General features: G+C 47.9%; 1 protein-coding gene across 3 annotated transcripts in view; it reads left to right on the forward strand.

The window, feature by feature from the left end:
- The first annotated feature begins 2,803 nt into the window (after positions 1-2,803).
- The window catches only part of RFX4 (regulatory factor X4), a 134,241-nt gene continuing 115,748 nt past the window's right edge, over positions 2,804-21,296 (forward strand). For all 3 annotated transcript variants that reach the window (XM_051961474.1, XM_051961475.1, XM_051961477.1), the window contains exon 1: positions 2,804-3,661. In XM_051961474.1, coding sequence (XP_051817434.1) covers positions 3,619-3,661 — 43 coding nt within the window. In that variant the 5' untranslated portion in view covers positions 2,804-3,618. The remainder of the gene's footprint in view (positions 3,662-21,296) is intronic.

The raw sequence follows: 21,296 nt of genomic DNA on the forward strand, positions 1-21,296 counted from the left end.
GAACAGCAAGAACAAAGGCTTGGAGATGGGAAATGAGATGTTCCTTTTGGGAAACAACAAAAAGGCAGTTTGATCGAAACAATAAAAATACAGACCTTGAGCTGGAAAGGACCCGGAAGGCCATGTGGTCAACCAGCTTCGTTTTACAGATGAGGAAACTGAAACCCAGAGAGGGGGAGGGCTTGTTCAAGGCAATAAGCATCTAAGGTGGGATTTGAACTGAGGTCCTCTGACTTCCATTTTGCTCCCGTTGTACCAAGGTGCCTCCGAAACCCTCAAAACGAGCGGGGAACGGGGCGGGAGATGTACCCAAGACCATGTAGATAGGTAGAGAGACAGGGGATTTGATCCGGTGGGTACAGAGTCGGCCCCTTGATTCAAGTTCCGCCAAGGACACACGCTGCCGCTGTCGCTCTGGACAGGTCACTTAACGTCCATCGATCTAGACAACTCCTAGAGAACGTGCTGACCTGCGTTGGTAGAGAGACTTCCCTCACCTGGGAGTTCCACATCCTACTAAGGAAATCAGGAGCAGTCCATATTGCTATCTAGGTTGTAGGGAGCAGAGACAGGATGCGAACCTTTGCCATCTGATTTTCGTCCACTCTCAGTTCTTAAATCTAAGAGCTCCCCCACCCCTCAGTTGGCCATTGTTTTATCTTCGGCTAATGATTTTCACGAGCTGCTTTCAGCTTGGACAGCCCGCAGTCTCCCACCCCACGCCCCTTCCTCCCATCGGTACTTTCACGTGCTCAGGAAAATCGAAGACTCCGAGCCCCCGTGCAGTCACTGGGTATCATCAGGCTGCCCCCTCCCTGGCCCACGCAATTTCTCAGTGACACACACACACGCACACGCACGCACGCCGTCCTCCCCACTTTCCCTCTCTGTGTTGGGACTGAGGGTCAGAGACAGGGGAGCAGTGACCGGGGGAGGCTGCAGTTGATTTTGCTGGAGAGGAAAGGGAGGCGGAGAAATTAAAGCCTGGCCCCGGACTCTCGGGGAGCCGGAAGGGGTTTAGGGCTAAAGCCCCTGGTTTTGTAATTAGGGAACTGAGGCCCAGACCGGAAACGCGCTATGATTGGAACACAGAGCCCCAGTCTTCATACAGGTTCAGCGCACTGGGCTTGAAACTAGACTGCACTTCGCAGTGAGAGAAAGCACTGAAAACAATTGGTGACTTGCTAAAATCCCAAATGCCTTTTCTCTTCCTCCAGTTCCCACCCCCCCCAAAAAAAAAATCCCTCCACCACGTAAACCCTCTCTCCCTCTCCATTTCCTCCCCTCCCTTCTTCCTCTCTCTCTTTCCTTCTCTCCACTCCTCCTCCTCCCTCCCTTTGTCTCTGTGCTGTCTCTTCTTCCTTCCTTTCTCTCTCCTCTCTCTTGTCTCTTCTATCCTCTCTTTCACTTTCTTTATCTCTTTCCCTACTCCTCTCTGCCTATCTCTGTCTCCTCTCTCCCTCTTCTCTGTCTCTATCTCTTTCTCCTCTATTTCCTCTCTGTCTCTGTATCTTTCTCCTCTCCTTTCTCTCTCTCTTGTCTCTTCTCCCTCTCTCTTTCTCCCTTTTTCCTTCCTCTCTCTCCTTTCTTCTTCTTCTCTTCTTCTTCTTCTTCTTCTTCTTCTTCTTCTTCTTCTTCTTCTTCTTCTTCTTCTTCTTCTTCTTCTTCTTCTTCTTCTTCTTCTTCTTCTTCTTCTTCTTCTCTTCTTCTTCTCTCTCTCTCTCTCTCTCTCTCTCTCTCTCTCTCTCTCTCTCTCTCTCCTCTCTCTCTCTCTCTCTCTCTCCTCTCTCTCTCTCTCTCTCCCTCTTCCTCTCTCTCTCCCCTCCCTCCTCTTAGTCTTCTACCTCTTTCCTTTCTATCTCTCCTCTGTCTCTCTGTCTCTGTTTCTTCCTGTTTAGCGGCAGCAGTGGGCTCTGTTTTGCTGGGTTGGGGTTTGGGTGCTTCCCTCTTCCCCCCAAACCCTCCCTCCTTCTCTTCCTTTTTATTCGAGGGCGGAGGCGGGCGGGGTGGGGGGAGAGTCTGGGGCCCTAGTAAACGTTGCCTCTGTCCATGGTCAAAGTAATTCAGCTGTAATCCCCTTTCTCTTCCTCTCCTGGGGCTCTATTCATATTCTAATCACAGCTTTCCCTTCCCTAAAACAGCCACTTTATCCTAGGCTGCAGAGATCCCGGCTTTGCACTTTGCTTCCACTTCCAGCATGTACACCCCCCCCCCCACTCCACCCCCTCCCATTCCCCTACCCGGCCCGGCCCAAGCCCTCCCCCAGCCCCTTTTCTGCACATTCAACTCCTGGAACCCGGCTCGCTGAGCTGGGCAGGGGAGGGGGAAGGGGAGGAGGGGAGAAGAGAAGGGGGGGGGGGGGAAGCAGCCAGTGCCAGTGCCTGGGAAACCCTCCTCCCCACTTAAGGTAACGGTCCGGGCTCCTTACAAACTTCTAGACGGCGCGGGGGCGGGAGGGGGGCGCAGAGCAAAAAGGAAAATAGATTGGGAGATCCCCGGCTCCCGCAGAAGGCGGAGGAAAGTCTCTTTTTCTTTTGCAAGGTGGGAAGGAATGTCCCTCCACTGCTGGGGCCACTCTCCCTCCTCCCGGGCTCTGGGTTCGGGCCTGCCCTCGGCCCTCCCGCCTCCGCACCTCGCCACCACGCGGGGCCTGGCAGCCTCGGCCCAGAGGTGGGCGCCACTGCTTCAAGTCAGGGAAACCTTCCCGTTGGGAGCCGCTCCCGCTCGCCCCCTTTATTCCCCCCCCCCCACTCATCCAAACGAAGGGAGGGGGGTAGCGTGGGGGTAGCGTGGGGCCAGCTAGCTGCGGGCCGGGCCGTGGTTCTCAAGACACCCAACTTCTAAAGTTGGGGAGGCGGGGGCGGGGGTCCGGGCTGCGGGGAGGAGGGACCCTGCTCGCTCAGCCTCCCAGTTGCAGGAGGGGGGCGGCCCCTGGGATCCATTCCCCTACATTTGATTAAAGGCCTGCGTTCAGGAGACTTGGGGGGACTAGGGAGCGAGGGGGCCAGATCTAAGCCAATTTTGATTTGGACTATAATGAGTCTCGGGCCTAAGGCTGGGGGGCAGGCCTCTGGAACTTTAAATAAGAAAACGTTTTTAATGCTGTAATAGAAGGGGGAAGTCGAAGGGTTGGGATTGCGTAGATCTAAGCCCCCCTTTTCGGAGGCAGCTTTTCTTATTCAAAACAGCGCCACAATGGGCTTCACATCGAGCCGGGCCACATCCCCATCTGACTAGCAGCCATTCATCAGGCTGGCCGGCCTATCAATGACATTTCTCCCATCAGGACTCCTATAAAATGATGCTTTTTCCCATGAACATCCGCAAACATTTTGACGGGTTTGGCTTTGCCCTGCTGGATTACTAAGTGTCCCCTCTCTCTCTTTTGCTTTCTCTCTCCCCACTCTTTCCCTCCCTCCCTTCCTCTCTTTCTCTCCACTTTCTTTCTCTCCTTCCCTCTTTTCTTTTATATTTCTTTCCGTCCTTTTTTTCTTTTTTTTTCTCCTTTTTCCTTTTTCTCTCCCTCCCTCCCCCCTCCCCCTTTTACAACTCTCAGACAGGGGATCTCCAAACCTCAGGACTTTTTTGGGGGGCTTCGGTACTGTCCATGGGAAGAGCATGCATTGTGGGTTACTGGAGGAACCTGACATGGATTCTACAGGTTAGTTCAACTTGGGGGGGATCTGGAGGGGGGTAATGGGAGGGAGGGAGAGAGAGAGAGAGAGAGAGAGAGAGAGAGAGAGAGAGAGAGAGAGAGAGAGAGAGAGAGAGATTTTAGAGTTGTGAATTGTTCAAAGGGTCAACTTGACAGTGAGACCCAAAGAGAGACCAATCTAAAAGTTGTTCTTATGATGCTCAGTGCACCCCGTTATCTGGTAGCTGGAGAGGGAACGCGCTCGGAGCTCTGCAGACACTAAAAGTTTCTTAGGGCTGTGTTGACTTAGGTGTGACTTGCAGATCCTTTGAGAGAAAGAACTCTCGCCGCCCCATCCCCTCGGGCGGAACGTTCCCTACCCCACCCCACTTCGGAGTTGCTGCAGGGCTCCAAGTGAATAGCGGACCGCCTGAGCCCCTTGCTTTTAGGGGCTTATCCTCGTCCGAACTGGCACGCGGAAGATGGAGGGGTAGCCGGGGTGGAAGCGGGCTGGTGGGGGAGAGGGAGGCCGTGGGGAACGCTCGCCTGGGTCCGAGAAGTCGGGACGGAAGCGGCGGCGGCCGCTGGAGATGCTTCCCGGGAGTTTGTGTTGACTAGGGTTGCTCCGCGAAGCGGGGAGGTTTCGGGACTGCAGGAAGCCGGGGGAAATCTCGCTTAGTTTTCTTAAGCATCCCCCCTGAGCTCCCTAGGGTCAGGGAAGTGGGGCGCGGAACCCGAGAAGTACGCTTAAGGCAATACGGCTGAGGGTGGGGGGCGGCCGGCGGCGGTGATCGCCACATTATTGACCCGCAAGCTCTCGGGGACCGGGGACGGTGGGGGCTGGCGGTCTCTGTCTCAAAATCCGACGGCTGTTAGGCGGCAACTTTAAGGTGGGGGCGGGCAGTTTACGGAGATAGACGCGGGGTTCGCTCGAATCCTTTGCGGCGAACTGCCTTTCCTATTCGTGAGGAGAGGGTCGTTCTCCTCGATGAGGTCCTCTCCACTCGCCCTTTCCCCACGTCCCCGGGGGCGTCCCCAGCTCAACGCCTTTCCCAGCTTTTTTTCGTTGCGTTTCTCCACTTTTCTTCCCTAAGGGAAAAGGCTTGTCTAGCAGCTCAGATCCTCTTCCCGCCCCCTCCATGTCCCTCCTAGGGACTCCAGTGCGGAGTCCCCAAGATGTAGATTGCCCCTGAGTGGGGTTGCTAAGCGCAGTAGCGGGAGCCGAGAGGAAGAACGGGGACAAGGAACACCAGCAGTACACCGCCCAAGCCCCTCAAGCAACTGGGGCCCTTCGAAGAAGTCTGCACCCTCCCCAAACATACCCGGCTCCCCAAAGCTATTCAGAAGTAGGGGGAAACAAAAAACTACACAAATGGAGAACCAGAACAAGTGACCTCTGGAGAGCCCATCTCCTTCTATACGGAGCCGGGGGGAAGACACAGGCAGACAGAGAGAGGGGAAAAGAGACAGAGAGAGGAGGAAGAAAGAGTGGGGAGTCGGGGGGAGAGGGAGAGAGAGAGAGAGAGAGAGAGAGAGAGAGAGAGAGAGAGAGAGAGAGAGAGAGAGAGAGAGAGAGAGAGAGAGAGAGAGAGAGAGAGAGAGATTTCTCTTGTTTGGAGATGGGGTAGAAATCATCCTTGGATACCAGGGGATCATGGTCCTTCTATACCCTTTCGGAACATCGGGCAGCAGGTGGAGTGGGGCGGGGGGAACTTTTCATTAGTATTGTCTCCAATACCGCCTGGTCGCAGCTCACGTACTACCCCTGCTGAGAGAGTCCCATCCCTAAGCCTTTAGGTGCTAGTTTAATGGGAACTCAGACAGCATGAAAGCCCCTTCCCGGGATCCCCGAAGTCTGGGGCTGGAGGGACCTCAGAGACTAGTCTAACCTCTAGCGAACGTGTGAGTGTGTGTGTGTGTGCGTGTGTGTGTGTGTGTGTGTGTGTGTGTGTGTAGTAGTGTAGTAGGGGTATGCGCGCGTGCTGGCGCATCCGGGCCGCGGACAGTCGAAGTGAGCCCCGCTACATAAGAGAGTATCGTCTCCTTGCGAAACTTGCGAACTCGTTAAGGGGAAGAACAGTTACTGCCAGCCTAGGCCTGTTGGCAGGAAGCAAGTAGACCAAGCGGGGCTTGTTAGCGATACGGGCCCAGCCAAGAGAAATTGTGGGCGACCATTGGTCCGAAAGGGTACAGTTTGCGGGCGGAACTCGGCTTGTCCTTGTACCAAATCGGACCCTGAAACGTTACTTTTGTCGGTTGTCTCTGAGCTCGTTCTCCACACAGATATGGCAAAAAGGGAGTGAGAGCATTCGTTTTCTACTTCAGTCTCCCGCAAAGAAGCTTAATCTTCACATGACTTTTCCTTCTTTCCTTCCTTCCCTCCTTCCTTCCTTTCTCCCTCCCTTCTCTCCTCCCTTCTTTCATTCCTTTCTTCCTTCCCCATTTTTTCCCCTCTGTTTCTGTCTCTCTCCCTCTGTCTCTATGTCTCTGTGTCTGTCTCGTGTCTGTCTGTCTCCTCTCCACCTTCTCCTTGTTTTCCTTCTCTCTCAGTCTGTGTCTGCATATGTATCTCTCTCCCTTTCCCTCACCATCAACCTATAATTTCCTTTTAATAATAATGGGGGGGGGTGTTAACTTTTAGTTAAAGAGAACTTGGGAATTCTTTGAAAAGACTATGACACACTTAAATGTGAGCGTGGTTTGTGTGTGTGTGTGTGTGTGTGTGTGTGTGTGTGTGTGTGTGTGTGTGTGATGTATCCTCAAATTCCCCGACTAAGTTTCAGGCAATGCGGAGGTAGGTGGTAAAAGCCCGGAGGCCAGAGAGTTTCCTGTGCTCCGCAGGGGTACTTTAGCTTAAACAGTCGGTGTGAGCTCACCAAGGCCCTGTTTGGAACTGCCGCCCTTGCTCCCTTGCAGATCCTCTTCCAGCCCCCTTGCACATCTTCCAGCCCCGTTGCAGATCCTCTTCCAGCCCCCTTGCAGATCTTCTTCCAGCCCCCTTGCAGATCCTCTTCCAGCCCCCTAATGTTATCTGGCCCCCTTTGAGGCTGACCACGCCTGAGGTTTCCTTCTGGACATGAAGTTTTAGAAAACTGCTCAGTGGTCCCTGTCTTGCCCACGGCACCCCTCCCCCCCAGCAGCTCCCTCTCGCCCAGACCCGCATCTGCCTAGCTCCCCTCCCGGGAGTCCCTTCCCCGACTACCTCGCCGCCGCCCTCTGACTCCTCGGGTCCCACTTGTAAACGTGGGGGAGGGGGGAAGGGGTGAGGATGAGAACTGGCGGCTGGCCGCACCCGGAGCCTCCAGCCAGGTACCAGTTGAGCGGCGCAAAGCAGATGGCCAGGAAAGTGGAGATTTGCTCTGGCTGGTTCAAGAACCTTCACCTCCCTTTCAGGGGCCTTAATCCAATTAGTTGTCCTTCTGAGTTTCAGTTGTTATGTAAAGCTTCTTTTTGCTATTTGGGGAAGAAATATCGCTTCCCAGAACGGTAGCGGCCTCCTTTTAAAGCCTCGGGCCGAGCAGCTTGCGCGCCCGCCGGCCGCCTGCCCGCCGGTCCCCAGCCTCTTTTTTTTTTTATTTCAGAGAAAATGTAAAAGTGTTATCCAGGATCAAAAAAACGGCAGTGTTGGAAAGGACATCGGGGGGCCATCGAGGCCACCCTATTCACCGCCAGGGTCTCTGGCTGGGAACCGTTTAGCGCCTCTGAAAAAGGTGGAAGGGCACGTATTTCAGTCGGGACTGGCTAATCAGGCCCTGGCTAGTCTCCTCCCTCCCACCCCCACCCCCACCCCCGGGCTTTGTTCCCTAATCTTTAAAACAAAACCGAAGCGGCCTGCGTTCAAACTTCAGAAAGTTCATCTCTTTGTGGCAAACTCGAGCCAAGCTGCATCTATCTTCTTTCTGTTTGCTTTTACTCACTTCGCGGGGACCCGACAGGGCGGCAAGTTTGCGTCCCGGCGAGGACGCCGCTTAATATATTCGAAACTTTTTTTTTTATTGGGGGGAAAAATACCCAACAAGTGTTTAGCTAAGACAAAGAATGGGCCTGGGAGAGAAACGAAGCTCGGAGACGCAGACAAGCTGTGTTTCCTTCTGAAACCTTGCCCGCCCTCCTCCCCACCACCGCCCCCTCCTCGCCCCCCAACTCTAGTCCAAGGTTTACAAAGAAACACCCTTTAGAAGATCACTTCTTATTGCCAGCGGGGATCCGGGAGCTTCGGTCTGGAATCTAATTGAAACAGACAGACGGGCAAACAGCTAGACGGGTGGGTTTGGCCAAGCCGCCCTGAATTGTGCTCGCTTGCCCCTCTCCAACTGGCAGCGGCAAGCTGCCCCCTCCAGGTAACTGAGTCCCGAAGAAGCAAAATAGCCACGGGCAGCATCAGCTGTCCAGTTTGCAAAAAAAAAAAAAAAAAAAAAAAATCCCGAAGCGTAGATAAGGTGGGCGGATCCACTTAGGAGCCGGGCAGCCCCCGAGAGCCCCGAGCCAGGGATGGATTAGGACGGAGTCGTCTCCAAGTCCCCCTCGCTATTAACTTGGAAAGTGGAAAATGTAGACAAGAGGCTCCTCAGCTTTACCCGACGGGACGATCCTTTTTCCCGGACTGGTTTTTATGGGGTTAGTTAGCTTAGGGAGAAGGAGTAGAATCGGTGTGGGGCTGGTGGCTTTAAGATACAACAATCAATGAATAAACAGATACAAGGATTTCTTGGGAAACGGGAGCTTCCGAGTTAAGAAGGCCAGCCAAACTTTGCAGACACAGACGTAAAATCAGACGCGTTCGCACCCTCCAGAACCCCGGCCCAGAGCCCCGGAAGCCCCTTCCCTTCTCTAACGCGCCAGGGCTTGCTGCCGATTCAAAGCAGGCAGGACTGACTCTAGGGAAGGCCCGAAAGGCCCCCCCCCTTTTTTTTTTTCCCCGGAGAAGTTGGAGCCCCAGGCCGAAGAGAGGGAGGGTTCTCTTCTATCCCGAACTGAGCTAACGTTAGGGGCTTTTGTATCGGCGCAGCGGTCAACATTTAGGGAGCTTCCACTGTGTGAGGAGCCTGGGGGCTGCCCGGCCTCCCCATCCCGTTCCCCGAGGCGCTTGACCTCTTCCCCGAGCCTGGGCTCCCATCCCCCGCCTCCCTCTAACCTCCTGGCCCCGGGGCGTGTCCCCTGGGAAGACGCTTTCACTTCATTCCGATCCCCTTTCTCCTGCTGGGGGGAAGGGATCTATTCGCCGCGGGGCGGGATGGAGGAGTGAGGGGGAGGGAGGAGAGGCGGAGAAGAGCGGGGCTGGGATTTGGGGGCCCGCGTCCTAGAGAACGAGGAGAGGGGGTGCATCTCGCCCTCCTCCCGAGCTCGTATGTGTCGGTGGGACGAGGATTGGGGGTGGGGCGGAGGGCTTTCTCTTCCCAAGCCACCTGCCAAGCCGAGGCAACAGGTTGCTGGGAAAACCTGCCTCCGGCCTCCGAACGGCTCTGCTCGAGTTCGTTCGATTGGACCAACGGTTATTAAGCACCTACTCTGTGCAGGAGTTGGGCGACATTCGACTCGTTTGAGACCAGGCCCCTCTGTTCCTCAGCGTTCCAGTCTGAGGGCAGCTTCAGACCTTGGGGCCCGGGCCAACTTCAGCTCCGCTCCTGCTCTACCGGACCCGGGCCTGGAGTCCGGGGTTTATAAAGTTCGAATCCCCAGTCCGGCCTTGAATTCCAGGTCCCTCTCTTGGCCAAGCCCACCCCCAGAATCCCAAGTGGGTGCCCTCCGGAGCTCGTGCGCACCCTCTCCCCGAGAGCTGAAGGGCGGAGGAAGGTTGAGGTGGATGAGCCGGAGGGGGCGTCGGAGAAAAAGTTGGGGGTGGAAAGTTTGTTCAGGATGAAGGGAACTAACTACAGTTTGGGATTTCCATTGCACCCTTCCTCCTAGGCGATATCGCCATGGTTACTTCGGGGAGAAGGGGAGGGAGAAGGAAGCGAAAAGCCAAATATTATGTGTTTGCAGTTTGGGGAACTTAAAGGGGGGGAGGGGAAAACAGAGGGTATCGGGCGGGAGCCTGAAATGAAAAGCCGGGACAACAAAGAGATTTAGGGGGAGAGAGGAAGCAATCTCGAAGTTTGCATTAGGGCCTCCCAGCCACTGAGAGAAAGGGGGCCGGTTCCCGGGCTATCAGCCTTTCGCCAGAAGAGGTGTCCGAAGTCGCTAATTTTTCCCGCAGCCAAATCTCTTTCCTGCCGGCTCGGGACTCCTGGGCTACACAGGCTTTCTCTTTGAGCCGCCTGCTGATTCGCTGTATGTGGATGTGTGCTGCCCCATCCCTCAAAGGCCCGAGCTGAAAGGCGCATTCCCCTCGCCCCGGCTCAGGGTCACTCCCAGAAGCGCCCGCTTTAATCGAATGTTAGAGTCGCAGGGAGCCTTCGAGCTCGTCCCGCACAAGAGGAAACTGAGCCCTAGAGAGGCAAGCCTAAGGCGGAGCCGGATTGGGGCTAGACTCCTAGTTCGATTTCTTTTTTCTTCAGCCCGGCAGCCCCTTTCTCATTCTCTTCTTCAGAAGAAGTTAGAAGAAGTAAGATGAGGCGATGTGGGAAGGAAGGGTGTGTGTGTGTGTGTGTGTGTGTGTGTGTGTGTGTTCAGGATTCTTTGGGGAGGAAGAATCCCAAAGCATTCTTGTCAGTCAAACAACACTTATTGAGAATCTTTCACTATGTACTAGGAAGAGAGTTATTGTTTGTGTATCACTGAGTATGGCACTCATTTGAAAGAAAGAGAAAGAAAGAAAGAGAGAGAGAAAGAGAAAGAAAGAAAGGAGACGAGAGAGAGGGAGGGAGGAGGGAAGAAAGAATGAAAGAGAAGAGAGGAGAGAGAGAGAGAGACAGAGAGAGAGAGACACACACACACACACACAGAGAGAGAGAGAGAGAGAGAGAGAGAGAGAGAGAGAGAGAGAGAGAGAGAGAGAGAACAAAAAGAAAAGAAAGAAAAAGAGGGAGTTGAACTTGATTGCCTTCGGATTCCTTTCAGCTCTGACATTATTTTGTGATCTTAAAAAAGTCATTCAATCTCTCTGAGCCTCAGTTTCCTTTCCTGTAAAATCGGGGGATTGGACTAGTTGGCCTTTCAGGTTCTTTTCAGCCCTAGATCTTTGGTTCTCTGATCACTTTCAATCACTCCTGCTTTGGGATGAGATAGCTGGAAAAGCTTCCTGGAGGAAGTAGTCCTAGAGCTGATCCTTGATTCATTTTAACCTTAAAGACTTTCAGCAGTTTGAGATTTACTGGCTAGTTCTTTCCTCAGGTTGGTGGCTCTGGATAGAGCTCTAGTTCTGGAGTAAGAAAGATCTGAGTTCAGAGGCGAACTCACTTTCAAGCTGTGTGATTCTGGTCCTTTTGTTTTCCTCAGTTTCCTCAACTCTAAAATGGAGGTGATGCTAATAGAACTTACCTTGAAGGGTTTTTATGAAATTCAAAAGAGAGAATAATTATAAAGCACTTAGCATAGTGCTGGCCTATTGGGGGCACTTAATAAATGGTCATCCCCATCCCTTTTCCTTCCCTCTTTCTCAAAGTAAATTAAACAAGCATTTATTGAGTGCCTCCTGGGGGCCAGGCACCATGCTAAATTCTGAAAATACAAAGAAAGTCCCTCAAGGAGCTCACAATCTCTACTATCTCTAATGGGAGGAAACAACATAAAACTATGAACAAATGAACTCTCTACCAGAAGGAAGGAACGATATAGTGAGGGGTCAGAACAGGAAGGTAGACTTTTAATTCGGCCTTCAGGGCATCCAGGAGGCCCAGGTGAGAAAGGGGAGCATTTCCGGGGATGGGGAACAACCAGCAAAAATATCCAGTCAGAAGAAGGTTGATCATCTGGGCAAGGATGCTAGAGTAATTTGAAGGGAGTAAAGTTTAAGGAACTTAGAAAGAAGGGAAAGAACTAAATTATGGATGACTTTAACAGTCAAATGGAAGATTTGTTAATCCTGAAGGTGATTTTGGAGCACGAAGTCTATTGACTGAGAATGGGATGATGTGGTCAGACCTGGACTTTTGGGAAGATCACTTTGATGTCAGGTGGAGGATGCCCTGGAGTGGGAAGAGACTTTAGGCAGAGAGAAGGCTACTTCGGTCCGAGGTGAGATAACAGGTGACATCCTCAGAAGTCAGTAGGGCAAGAGAATGGAACAGGAAGCCAAAAGATCCAGGTTCAAATCTCAGCTCTGTCTCTTGATAGTTGTATGATCTCGAGTGTGTGATTTCTCTGCGCTTGTTTTCTCATTCATAAAATGAGCATAATTAATAATATCCTTAGTACCTACTTCTTTTAGTGACTATAAAGAATTAAACAAAAATACATGTTATTTCGTAAACTACAAAACTGTCAGTAGCAGCTATTATTAGGAAGCTAAAATGATTTCAAAAAAAAAAATCCCAAACCCATGTTTTAAAAGTTTTTTGAGTTTTTAAAAAAAAGAGTTTGTAGAACTACACCAAGTAGTAAGTATAGGTACTTAGTATTTTGATTTTTGGAAATTTGGATTCTCCTGATTCCAAGTGCATTGCCCAGAATCCAGCTCACACACTCACTGATTCCCTAATTTGATGGTACTGAGCAGTCTTCATATGTTTTACTCCCCTCTCCCTCCTGTGTTGACTTTAGTCCTTTTGTGGAGAAAGTTACACACAGGTGTAAGATAGGCTCACAAAGCATTCTGCCTGCTTCGAGTTCTGGAAGTCCTCCTCCAACATCCTCAAGCCCGGGGCTTTGATGGGGACCCAAGGCCGCCCTTCCACTCTCACCCTAACCCTGTAAGGATTTGTGATATTGCAACCAACAGGAGTACATCCAGTACTTCTTACTGTTTGCAGCCATGACTTCAGAAACTTTATGGTTCCAGGGGTCAGAAGGTAGGGCAGATTCTGTTATGTGTCTCTTTTTCATGTATCTCATAGGGTTATAAATCACTAAATCTGGGAGCTTTGAACAGGGAATATCAGACCTATGAGGGCCCTTAGAATATGAAATGTCAGAGCTGGGAAGAACCTTGGAACAGAGACCGTCAGAGGTGGAAGGGGCTTTAGAACAGAGAATGACAGAAGTGGGAGGGATCTTAGAACATAGAATGTTAGAACTGGGAAGAATCTTAGGACAGAGAATATGAGAACTGGAAAGAATTTTAGAATAGAGAATGTGATAAGTGGGAAGGGCCTAGAATAAAGAATGTCACAGCTGAGAAAGACCTTAGAATACAGAATGTGAGAACTAGGAGGGACCTTGGAACACAGAATGTCAGAACTGGGAAGAATCTTAGGACAGAGAATGTCAGAATTGGCAAATGCCTTAGAAAAAGGACAAGGAGGAGCCTTAAAACAGGGAATGTCAGAGATGGGAAGAATTTTTAGAACAGAAAATGGGAGAACTAGGAGAAGCCTTAGAACACAGAATGTCAGAACTGAGAAGAATCTTAGAACAGAGAATGTCTGAGTTGGCAGATGCCTTAGAAAAGGGAATGACAGAACTAGAAAAATCTTTAAGAAAGGGAATGTCAAAGGTGGGAGGACCTTAGAACACAGAATATCAGAGCTGGGAAGAACCTTAAAAGAGAGATGTCAGAGATGGGAGGGACTTGTTTGAACATGTTATATTAGAGATTCTTGTAGTTCATGGATTGAACTAGAAGACCAACGAGATACTTTGTACTCAATCCATTCTTCTCTTCCTAGAAATGAGCAAACTAATAACCCAAGAAGGGCAAGAACTTGCCTTCCGTCACTTTTCAAGTTCATGGCAAGCTGGGGACTAGGAGCTAGGTTCCAGCTTTGTGAACCGCTCTCTATGCTCTATGCCCCCAGGCCCCACTGCTCTGTATTTTGATAACCACTCAGAGATTGAGTAAGAGTTAAACCAATCACTAAGATATCAAAGGGTCAAAAAGAAATCTTCAAGTTCTTTGTATTGAGCGTGCTTTCAGCAGGAACAGGTGGCTTTCTGGGATGACTTGTCAGGTAGTTGGCTTCAAAGTCACGTCCCCTGAGCTGTTCCACTTCATGGCTTCTGGGTATTGTGATTCTGAGACAGTTTGGGAACTGAAATTACCAAAGTCTTCTTGGGACCTCTGAGAGCCCCAATTTTGAAATCAAAAGATTTGGTCTGAGTCCCTGTTCCTTCCCTTAGTAGCAGTACAATCTTACACCAATGACTTCTCCTTCCTGAAATTTAGTTTCCTCACCTGTTAATTTCCCCTTTGTCTCTATCTTAGGGTTGATGTAAAGCTCAGATTGGATAATGGAATGTGGTCTAATGAAATAGCAACCAGCCTCAAAGCCATAAAGATCTAGGTTCAAGGGCTGGCTTTGCCACACACAGTGTGTCACCTAATTTCTTTAGTGCCCCAGGAAACTCTTTTAAGAGCCAGGAGCTATCGTTTACTAATATAATCACAATTCAAATGTTAGCTAGTAATGCCTTTGTCTCATTTTATTTGTTTAAAAAACATTTTATTCCAGTCTTTTTATGTTAACTACATTTCCCACTATCCCTATCTTCTAGTGAACCGTTCCTTACAAGAAATGAGGAAAAATTTTCACAAAACTTATCAAGACATTTAAAAAAGTCATATTTCATACCTGTAGAATACATCCTCCTGCCCACTCTTTGCTTTATTTCTGGTTCTTTGCCAACACACACACACACACACACACACACACACACACACATGAAACATGTATGAACATGAGACTTTTCCTTTTGGCCAATGCCCTCCTTGGGATATATATACCCAGCAGTGTAATCTCTGGGGCAAAGGGTTTGGTCATTGAATCATGTAATCAGCATAATTATAAAACCTCAAATCCCTGAATAAATGCTCATTTATAATTAATCAGACATTCTGTTAGCGTTGATTAAACACTACCTATATGTCAGGCACTGTGCTAAGTAGTAGGGATGCAAAAAGAGACAAAAGACATTTCCTGGTCACAAAAAGCTCCCGGTCCAATGGGGAAGATACAATGTCAAGAACTGCATAGAAACAAGATACATTCAGGAGATAAAAATTGAAGATAATGACCCAGGGAAAGCACTTGTATTAAGGATCATTGGGAAAAGGTTTTTGTAGAAGGGAGGAGTTTAGATGGGACTTGCAGGAAGCCAGGATATAGAGGTGAGGATTCCAGATAAGGGGGACAGCCAGTGGAAAATGCTGGGAGTTGGCAAATTGGGTGTCTTGTTCCAAAGAACCACAACTGGATGGGTATTTCAGTATTCAGTTTTTCGATTACTTTGTTGTTTTTTCTAGTTACATAGTTTCTAGTTACATTCTGGCTTCCTGCTTACAACCTCTTTGCTTCATGAGTAGTGAAATGTAGCGAACCAGAGATATTGGTGAACTCTGAGAAAAGTATACTTAGAGCAAGGATACTTACAGCAGGGTGTTTACTCAGTGTGATTGATGAGATAATGGTTCTCTAGTTTATATACACTTAGCATGGTGATGTAATGGTTCTACAGTTGGCACATGCTCAGTGTGCTGTGGTGATGTCATTGTACTAAGGTATATTAGGGCTGAGAGGACTTGAAATAAGCAGACTCGAGTGAGCATGTGCTCGATCTTGATCTCTGATTCCAGACTCCAGAGAGATCCTCGAGAAAGCTATCCTGGACATTACAGTGAAATGAAATTGTGTGGGTGGTGATTTAGAATTACATAGAACTGGATGAATATCCTGCCCTTGACATTTACTTACTACCTGTGTGATGCTGAGCTTAATTATAAAAGCTTAATTATCTTAATTATAAAAAAGGAATAATAGTAGTCTCACCTTATCCAAGTAGTCAATGAGGAGCAAAGGAGATGATAAAAAGCCATTGTTACGGGGTCATCCAAATGACTGTCTCCAAGACTTTGGGGGATCCCCAGTGTCTATGAGCTATTTTTGATCCATAAGAAGGGCTTCCTTTGCACCTTCCATCATTTTACAGAGGGTTAGAGAGCTCAAGCTACATGCCTTCAGTCATAAAGCTAGTTGATGGCAAGACTTAAATCTGACCCCTAGTTCAGGCCTCTTCATTTTTCAGGTCTGCCTCTCAGTTCTAATCTCAGGAACTTTACTTAGATTGCCTAGGTCTGTTGTTTCCCAAGGATGCTGAAATTAAGCATTTATAAGGAACTTATTTGAGGAAGATGTCTAATAATAAAAACATAAAAATAGTCCATTGTTTAAAGTTTGCATCCAGGCAGGGAAGTACTCATCTGATCCCATAAAATTAATCAGGACCAAGGCAGGGAAGAGAAGAGCTGGGCAGGGCATGATTGTAGCTGGGAGTCTCTGTATTAGTTTTTCCTCTATAATGAGAGATTTGGAATGGTCTGACCAAGTGAAACAGGAACTCTGAATCATTTAAACTTAGATTTATCCCCCATAATGAACACACAAGACGTGGAAACATTTCTTAAATAAAACAGTAAAAGCATGTCCCTGAAGAATTTGGGGTGTCTCCATTTTACTTTCATCTACATTCTTTAAAAAAAGAATAATGGCTTTGTACTCAGAAGCTGAAAGCAAATTTGGATTTTCTGGAAATCTGCAGTTTTAGGAGATGGAATTTGGACTTAGCACTTAATTTTTTTTTAAGAATATGCAACATAGTTGATGTACTTTTTTGTTGCTGTAAGACATATCTGTCTATTTAGATTTTTATTGAATAATTGAGTTTTGGGAGTAGGGAGAATACAGATTTGTGATTTCATCAATATAGGGAGTGCCTAGTGAGAGCTCTCTCCTTGCTGGACTTTCTCCCTTTGCTGATCTGGCCTGATGAAATCATCTGTGATTTACTAGAGTTACCTTGGGCCTCTGAGACCTTAAGTGTCAAGGTCCATTATCACATAAGTAGGTACTCACTGGAAAAAGGATTTGAATCCAGGTCTTCCTGATTCTAAGGTGAGCTTCTATATATTAGTGTGTCCCTCCTCCCTACCCCTCTAGTTATGTTATTTTCCCCCTCCTTCCCTTACAATCCCGACTTCTTCAAGGATGAGTTCCCCTCTCCCCAATTGCCTTGGTTGTTCGTGCAAACATTTTGCATATATTTATTTTGTATTTCCATGTCTATGTATGTGGCGTCTCCCCCTGTGCATACAGAGTAAGCTCTTTGTAAATGTTTGTTGATTGATTGGTGGCTATAATCACATAAAACTTTTAGATCTCAATACCTCACAACACAATTGACTGAAATTCAAAGCTGTTCAGATGGGCACAGATGTGCACAGCTAGGACTTAAAGGAAGTCAGGAAATAAAGATGAGGAAAGAGAGAATTCCAGGCATGGGGGACAGCCAGTGGAGGTGTGGGGAGTCGGCAGATGGGGTGTCTTGTTTGAGGAACAGTAACCAGATCAGTCTCTCTTAATCAGCATATGTCTACACAACCCCAGCTGTTGGGAAACAATGGGACCATTCCATCATCTTCAATTTGGGGAGAAATCTCTCGATCTTGGCAGGTTTCGGCATTATAAAGATATAGCCTTTATTTGGGGGGATAGAGATATATAAACAACACATCCCCAAATGACTTAGATTGAGGGACTCACTTCATTCCCATTCCCAAATCTTTCTCTTGTCAAAAATCCATGGGATTGAGAACTTAAAGGGAATTTAGAAGATTATCTAGTCCAGGGATTCTTAACCACATTTGTATCATATGCGGATCCTTTGACAATGTGATGAAGCCTCTGGAACTCATCTCATAATACTGTCTTTAAATGTCTAAAATGAAATACTTAGGATTACAGAAGAAACCAATTATATGAAACTATTAACAAAATATTTCTAAAAAAACAAAGTTTGTGGAACTCGGGTTTAAGAACTCTTGATTTCTAGTTCAACTTCGCATTTTACAGATGAACCTTCGGCTCCCGGATTGATAGCACTTTGGGATGAGTTCTCAGCTTTTTGGGGACCCACCAACAACTTCTGCTTCACTGTGTGTTGCCTCGAAAATGGCATCCTTCTGGTCTTGTCATTTCCCATCTCTTAGTTTCCTTGTTTTGATAAAAGCATCAACATTCTCCTGCAGAAGCAACTCCACTTGGCTTGAGCCAAGGATGGTGGCTCCCCAGAAGGTCTTGCCTGGGGTAGGAGGGCCCGGTTCACCACTCCACCTTAGAGATGTAAATTTGAAGGGACATTTCTAAACACCCAAGAGGTCATTCTTCTCCCCCCCCCCCTTTCCCTCCTTACTGTGCTGTAGAGAGGATAGCCTCATTCTGAAGCGCAAACTCCTTCATGTTTGTTTTTTTCAGGAAAACAGCCATCTGCATTTGAAACGAGCCGTTCCCTGCAAAGAGCTTTGCGGGCCTTAAATTGCTCTATAAATATCAGCTGTTATTATGGGCTACTAGCTGTGTGGCCTTGCGCTTGCTTCTAATTGGAGTCTCAGCTTCCCCATGTGTAGAATGGGGATGATAGTGGCCATGCTTCCTCCCTCCCAGAGTGGTTGTGGGGCGAGTGCCTCCTAAATGGGGATGTGTGTGGCGGGGCTGCGTTACGCAAAACTGTGTAAGGAAACGTGTTCTTAGCCAAATGTTTATTCTCTGGGACCTTCAAGTCTATGATTTTGCAGAATTTTTGAAAATTGAGGGTGGGGTAGTGAATCAAATGAGATAATATTTGTAAAGTGCTTTGCAAACCTTAAAAATGCCATAAAATGCTTAATTTTTTAAAATATTTTTTCTCTTTTTATAAAATATTAGTGTTGGACTTAATGATCTAAGGCCTCTTCCTACCCCAAGTGTATGATCCTGTGAAATATCTAACTGGGATTTGAAATCAGGGCTGCCAAAATTAAGAATTCTTTCTCTCTTCCCTCCTCTTCTTTTTCCTTCCTTTCTTCCTTCTTTCCTCCCTTCCTTCCCCCTTCTTTCCTTTTTTCCTTCTTCCTTTCTTCCCTCTTTCCCTTCCTTTCTTCTTTCCTCTCCTTCTTCGTTCTTCTTTTCCCTCTCTCTCCTGCTTCCTTCTTTCTTCCTTCATCAATTCTTCCACCTTCCTTCCTTCTTTCCCTTCTTTTCTTTATTCATTTGTTCCTTCTTTTCTCCTTCATGCTCTCCTTCCTTCCTTCCTTCTTCCTTTCTTCCTTTTTTCTTTATTTTCCCTCCTCTTTCCTTTTCTACCTTTCTCCCTTCCTTCCTTCCTTCCCTTTCTCTCTCCCTTCCTTCCTTCCTTCCTTCCTTCCTTCCTTCCTTCCTTCCTTCCTTCCTTCCTTTTTTCCTTCCTTCTTTCTTTCCTTCCTTCCTCCCTCCCTATCTTTGTCTTTCTCTTTCTCTTATTTTGCTTGTAGATGCGTTTAAGCTGATATTATATAAGCTAACAGACTTTTGGAGCTTGCTTAAGGTGACTTGGCCCAAACACTTTGCTCAATTTCTCCAGTCTCCTTTCCAATTTTCACAGTGGGGATGACTTTAAAAAAAAAAAAAAAGCACATAAAAATCCAATACAAACCACCTACCAATTCAGTTTTCCATGGAGACACATGCTGCTGCTCTGTGCCCGGTATTATTAATGATCGATATTATTAATAGATGGACAAAACGCTGTTAGATTGGAGATCGAGTACCAGTGTAACAAGTGACACAGATGCCTTATCAGAGGTTCCAGGGGGTGGCCAGTTCCTCGGATCCTGTAGGACTCATTGTCCCCAGACCTGCTCAGAGTAGCACTTGTGCTTCACAGTCTGACTCATTCCCACCTCCCCAGCATTTCTGTGTCAGAGCAGAAAGCTCCAGCACGGGAGCCCATTTGCTTCCATTGGAACAGAGTGAGATCAAGTTAGCCCTGAGCCGACTTTTCAGCTGCCGTCACTGAAATAACCTGAAAAGTTCCAAATGATTATCATTCAAAGCAGCTCTACACATCGCTAGTGTAGAAATATATATCCATATTTATGAAAGGAGTCCTGTGACTGTCTGGGTCTTGTTACCCCTGGCACTTAATTAGTTTGGATCTCCAATGTGCGTCTTTGCATTTAAAAAAAAAAAATTTTTTTAAGTCTATATTCCTGGGTTTTGTCTTTCTCTTTATTTTATAAATTTAATTATTTCATTATGGTTTCATTGGTATAAGGAATTTCCAGGAAGGAAACTCCTAATAGCAATGCAGCCTGACTCTTTCCCTGCAATGAATCATCTCATTGCCTGGAGCGTGAGAGGAAAACAATTTTTCCAGGATCACACAGGATTCCAGGATGGTCCTGAAGTGAGACTGGAAACTAAGTCTCTTGTCTCTGAGATCACCGCTAAGAGCTGACTGTGTTTCTCTCTCCTAAGTTTATGGATACTCTGGGCTTTTTTTTTTTTTTTTAATTTTGCTGAAGCAATTGAGGTTAAGTGACTTGCCCAGGGTCACACAGCTAGGAAGTGTTAAGTGTCTGAGGCCAGATTTGAACTCAGGTCCTCTTGACTTCAGGGCTGGTGCTCTATCCATTGCATCACCTAGCTGCCCCCAAAACTCTGGGCTTTTAATTAAAATAATCTCAGTCCCTTTCCTCTTCCCCTTTTCACTGAGCTTTCCTTTTTCCTTGAATAGCTGGTGTGACAATGGGGGGTGATAGATGGCCACAGGAGTTATGCTACTGTATTTGAGAATCACAGGACCTGGGTTCAAAATCTCATTTCAGGCACTTAGTATATGACTGTAGGTTATTCTGGGTCTCAGTTACCTCAACCATTAAGTGGCAGGGTTGGACTATAGGACCTCTAGGACTTTTCCAATTACAGGTAGATGAATCTTGGGATCCATCCATCTATAAGAGGATGAATCTTGAGACCCTTCCATCTATAGGGGATAGATCTTAAGACCCTTCCATCTATAAAGGGATGAATCTTGAGACCCTTCCATCTATAGGGGATAGATCTTGAGACCCTTCCATCTATAAGGGGATGAATTTTGAGACCCTGTCAGTGATAAGGGGATGGATCTTGAAATGCTGCCAGCTATAAGGGGATGGATCTTGAGACCCTTCCATCTCTAAGGGTATGATCTTGAGACCCTGCCAGCTATAAGGAGATAACCTTGGGACTCTTCTAACTACTTGTGTAAAAATCTACTTCACACCCTGACAGGACAAACAAGAAACAAGCCTCTACTTGTTTAAAAAGGAGACTTACAGAATTTATAGATTGACCTAGAAGGGACCTTCCAGGTCATTTACTCAAAACACACAGGGCCTTGCATATATTAAGCGTTTACTAGATGCTTGCCCAACTCCTTCCTTTGAAGGGGAAATCTGCAGCTCTCAGGGTGACACAGACAATAAATCTGGCCCCGGCCAAGATTTAAATCCAGGAATTTTTAACTTTTTTTTGCAACCTTTCTAGGGCATCAGACTCTGAACGATTTTGTGATCAGGTTTCCTTAGAGCTCTTTCGTTCCGTGTGCGACAGCAAAAATAGGATAGAAAGGTCTAGAGGAGCTTTGGGAATTGTGTGGCTCCCAGGGCTTTCTCCATGCCAAAGAGATGGAACAGAGTTTTCTCAGAACTGTCTCATCTCCTCTGCTGGTGTGGTGTGTGGTATTTGGGAGGGGGGAGGAGGTTAAGCAGAAATCCTTTCTCTATGAAGCCTTCTTTGGCTCTCCAGAGGCACTGGGAGCTGGCCCTGGCGATGGCCTAGAAATGGACAAGGAGCCC

The sequence above is a fragment of the Antechinus flavipes genome, chromosome 5 (assembly GCF_016432865.1).
Source record: "Antechinus flavipes isolate AdamAnt ecotype Samford, QLD, Australia chromosome 5, AdamAnt_v2, whole genome shotgun sequence".
Taxonomy (NCBI): Eukaryota; Metazoa; Chordata; class Mammalia; order Dasyuromorphia; family Dasyuridae; genus Antechinus; species Antechinus flavipes.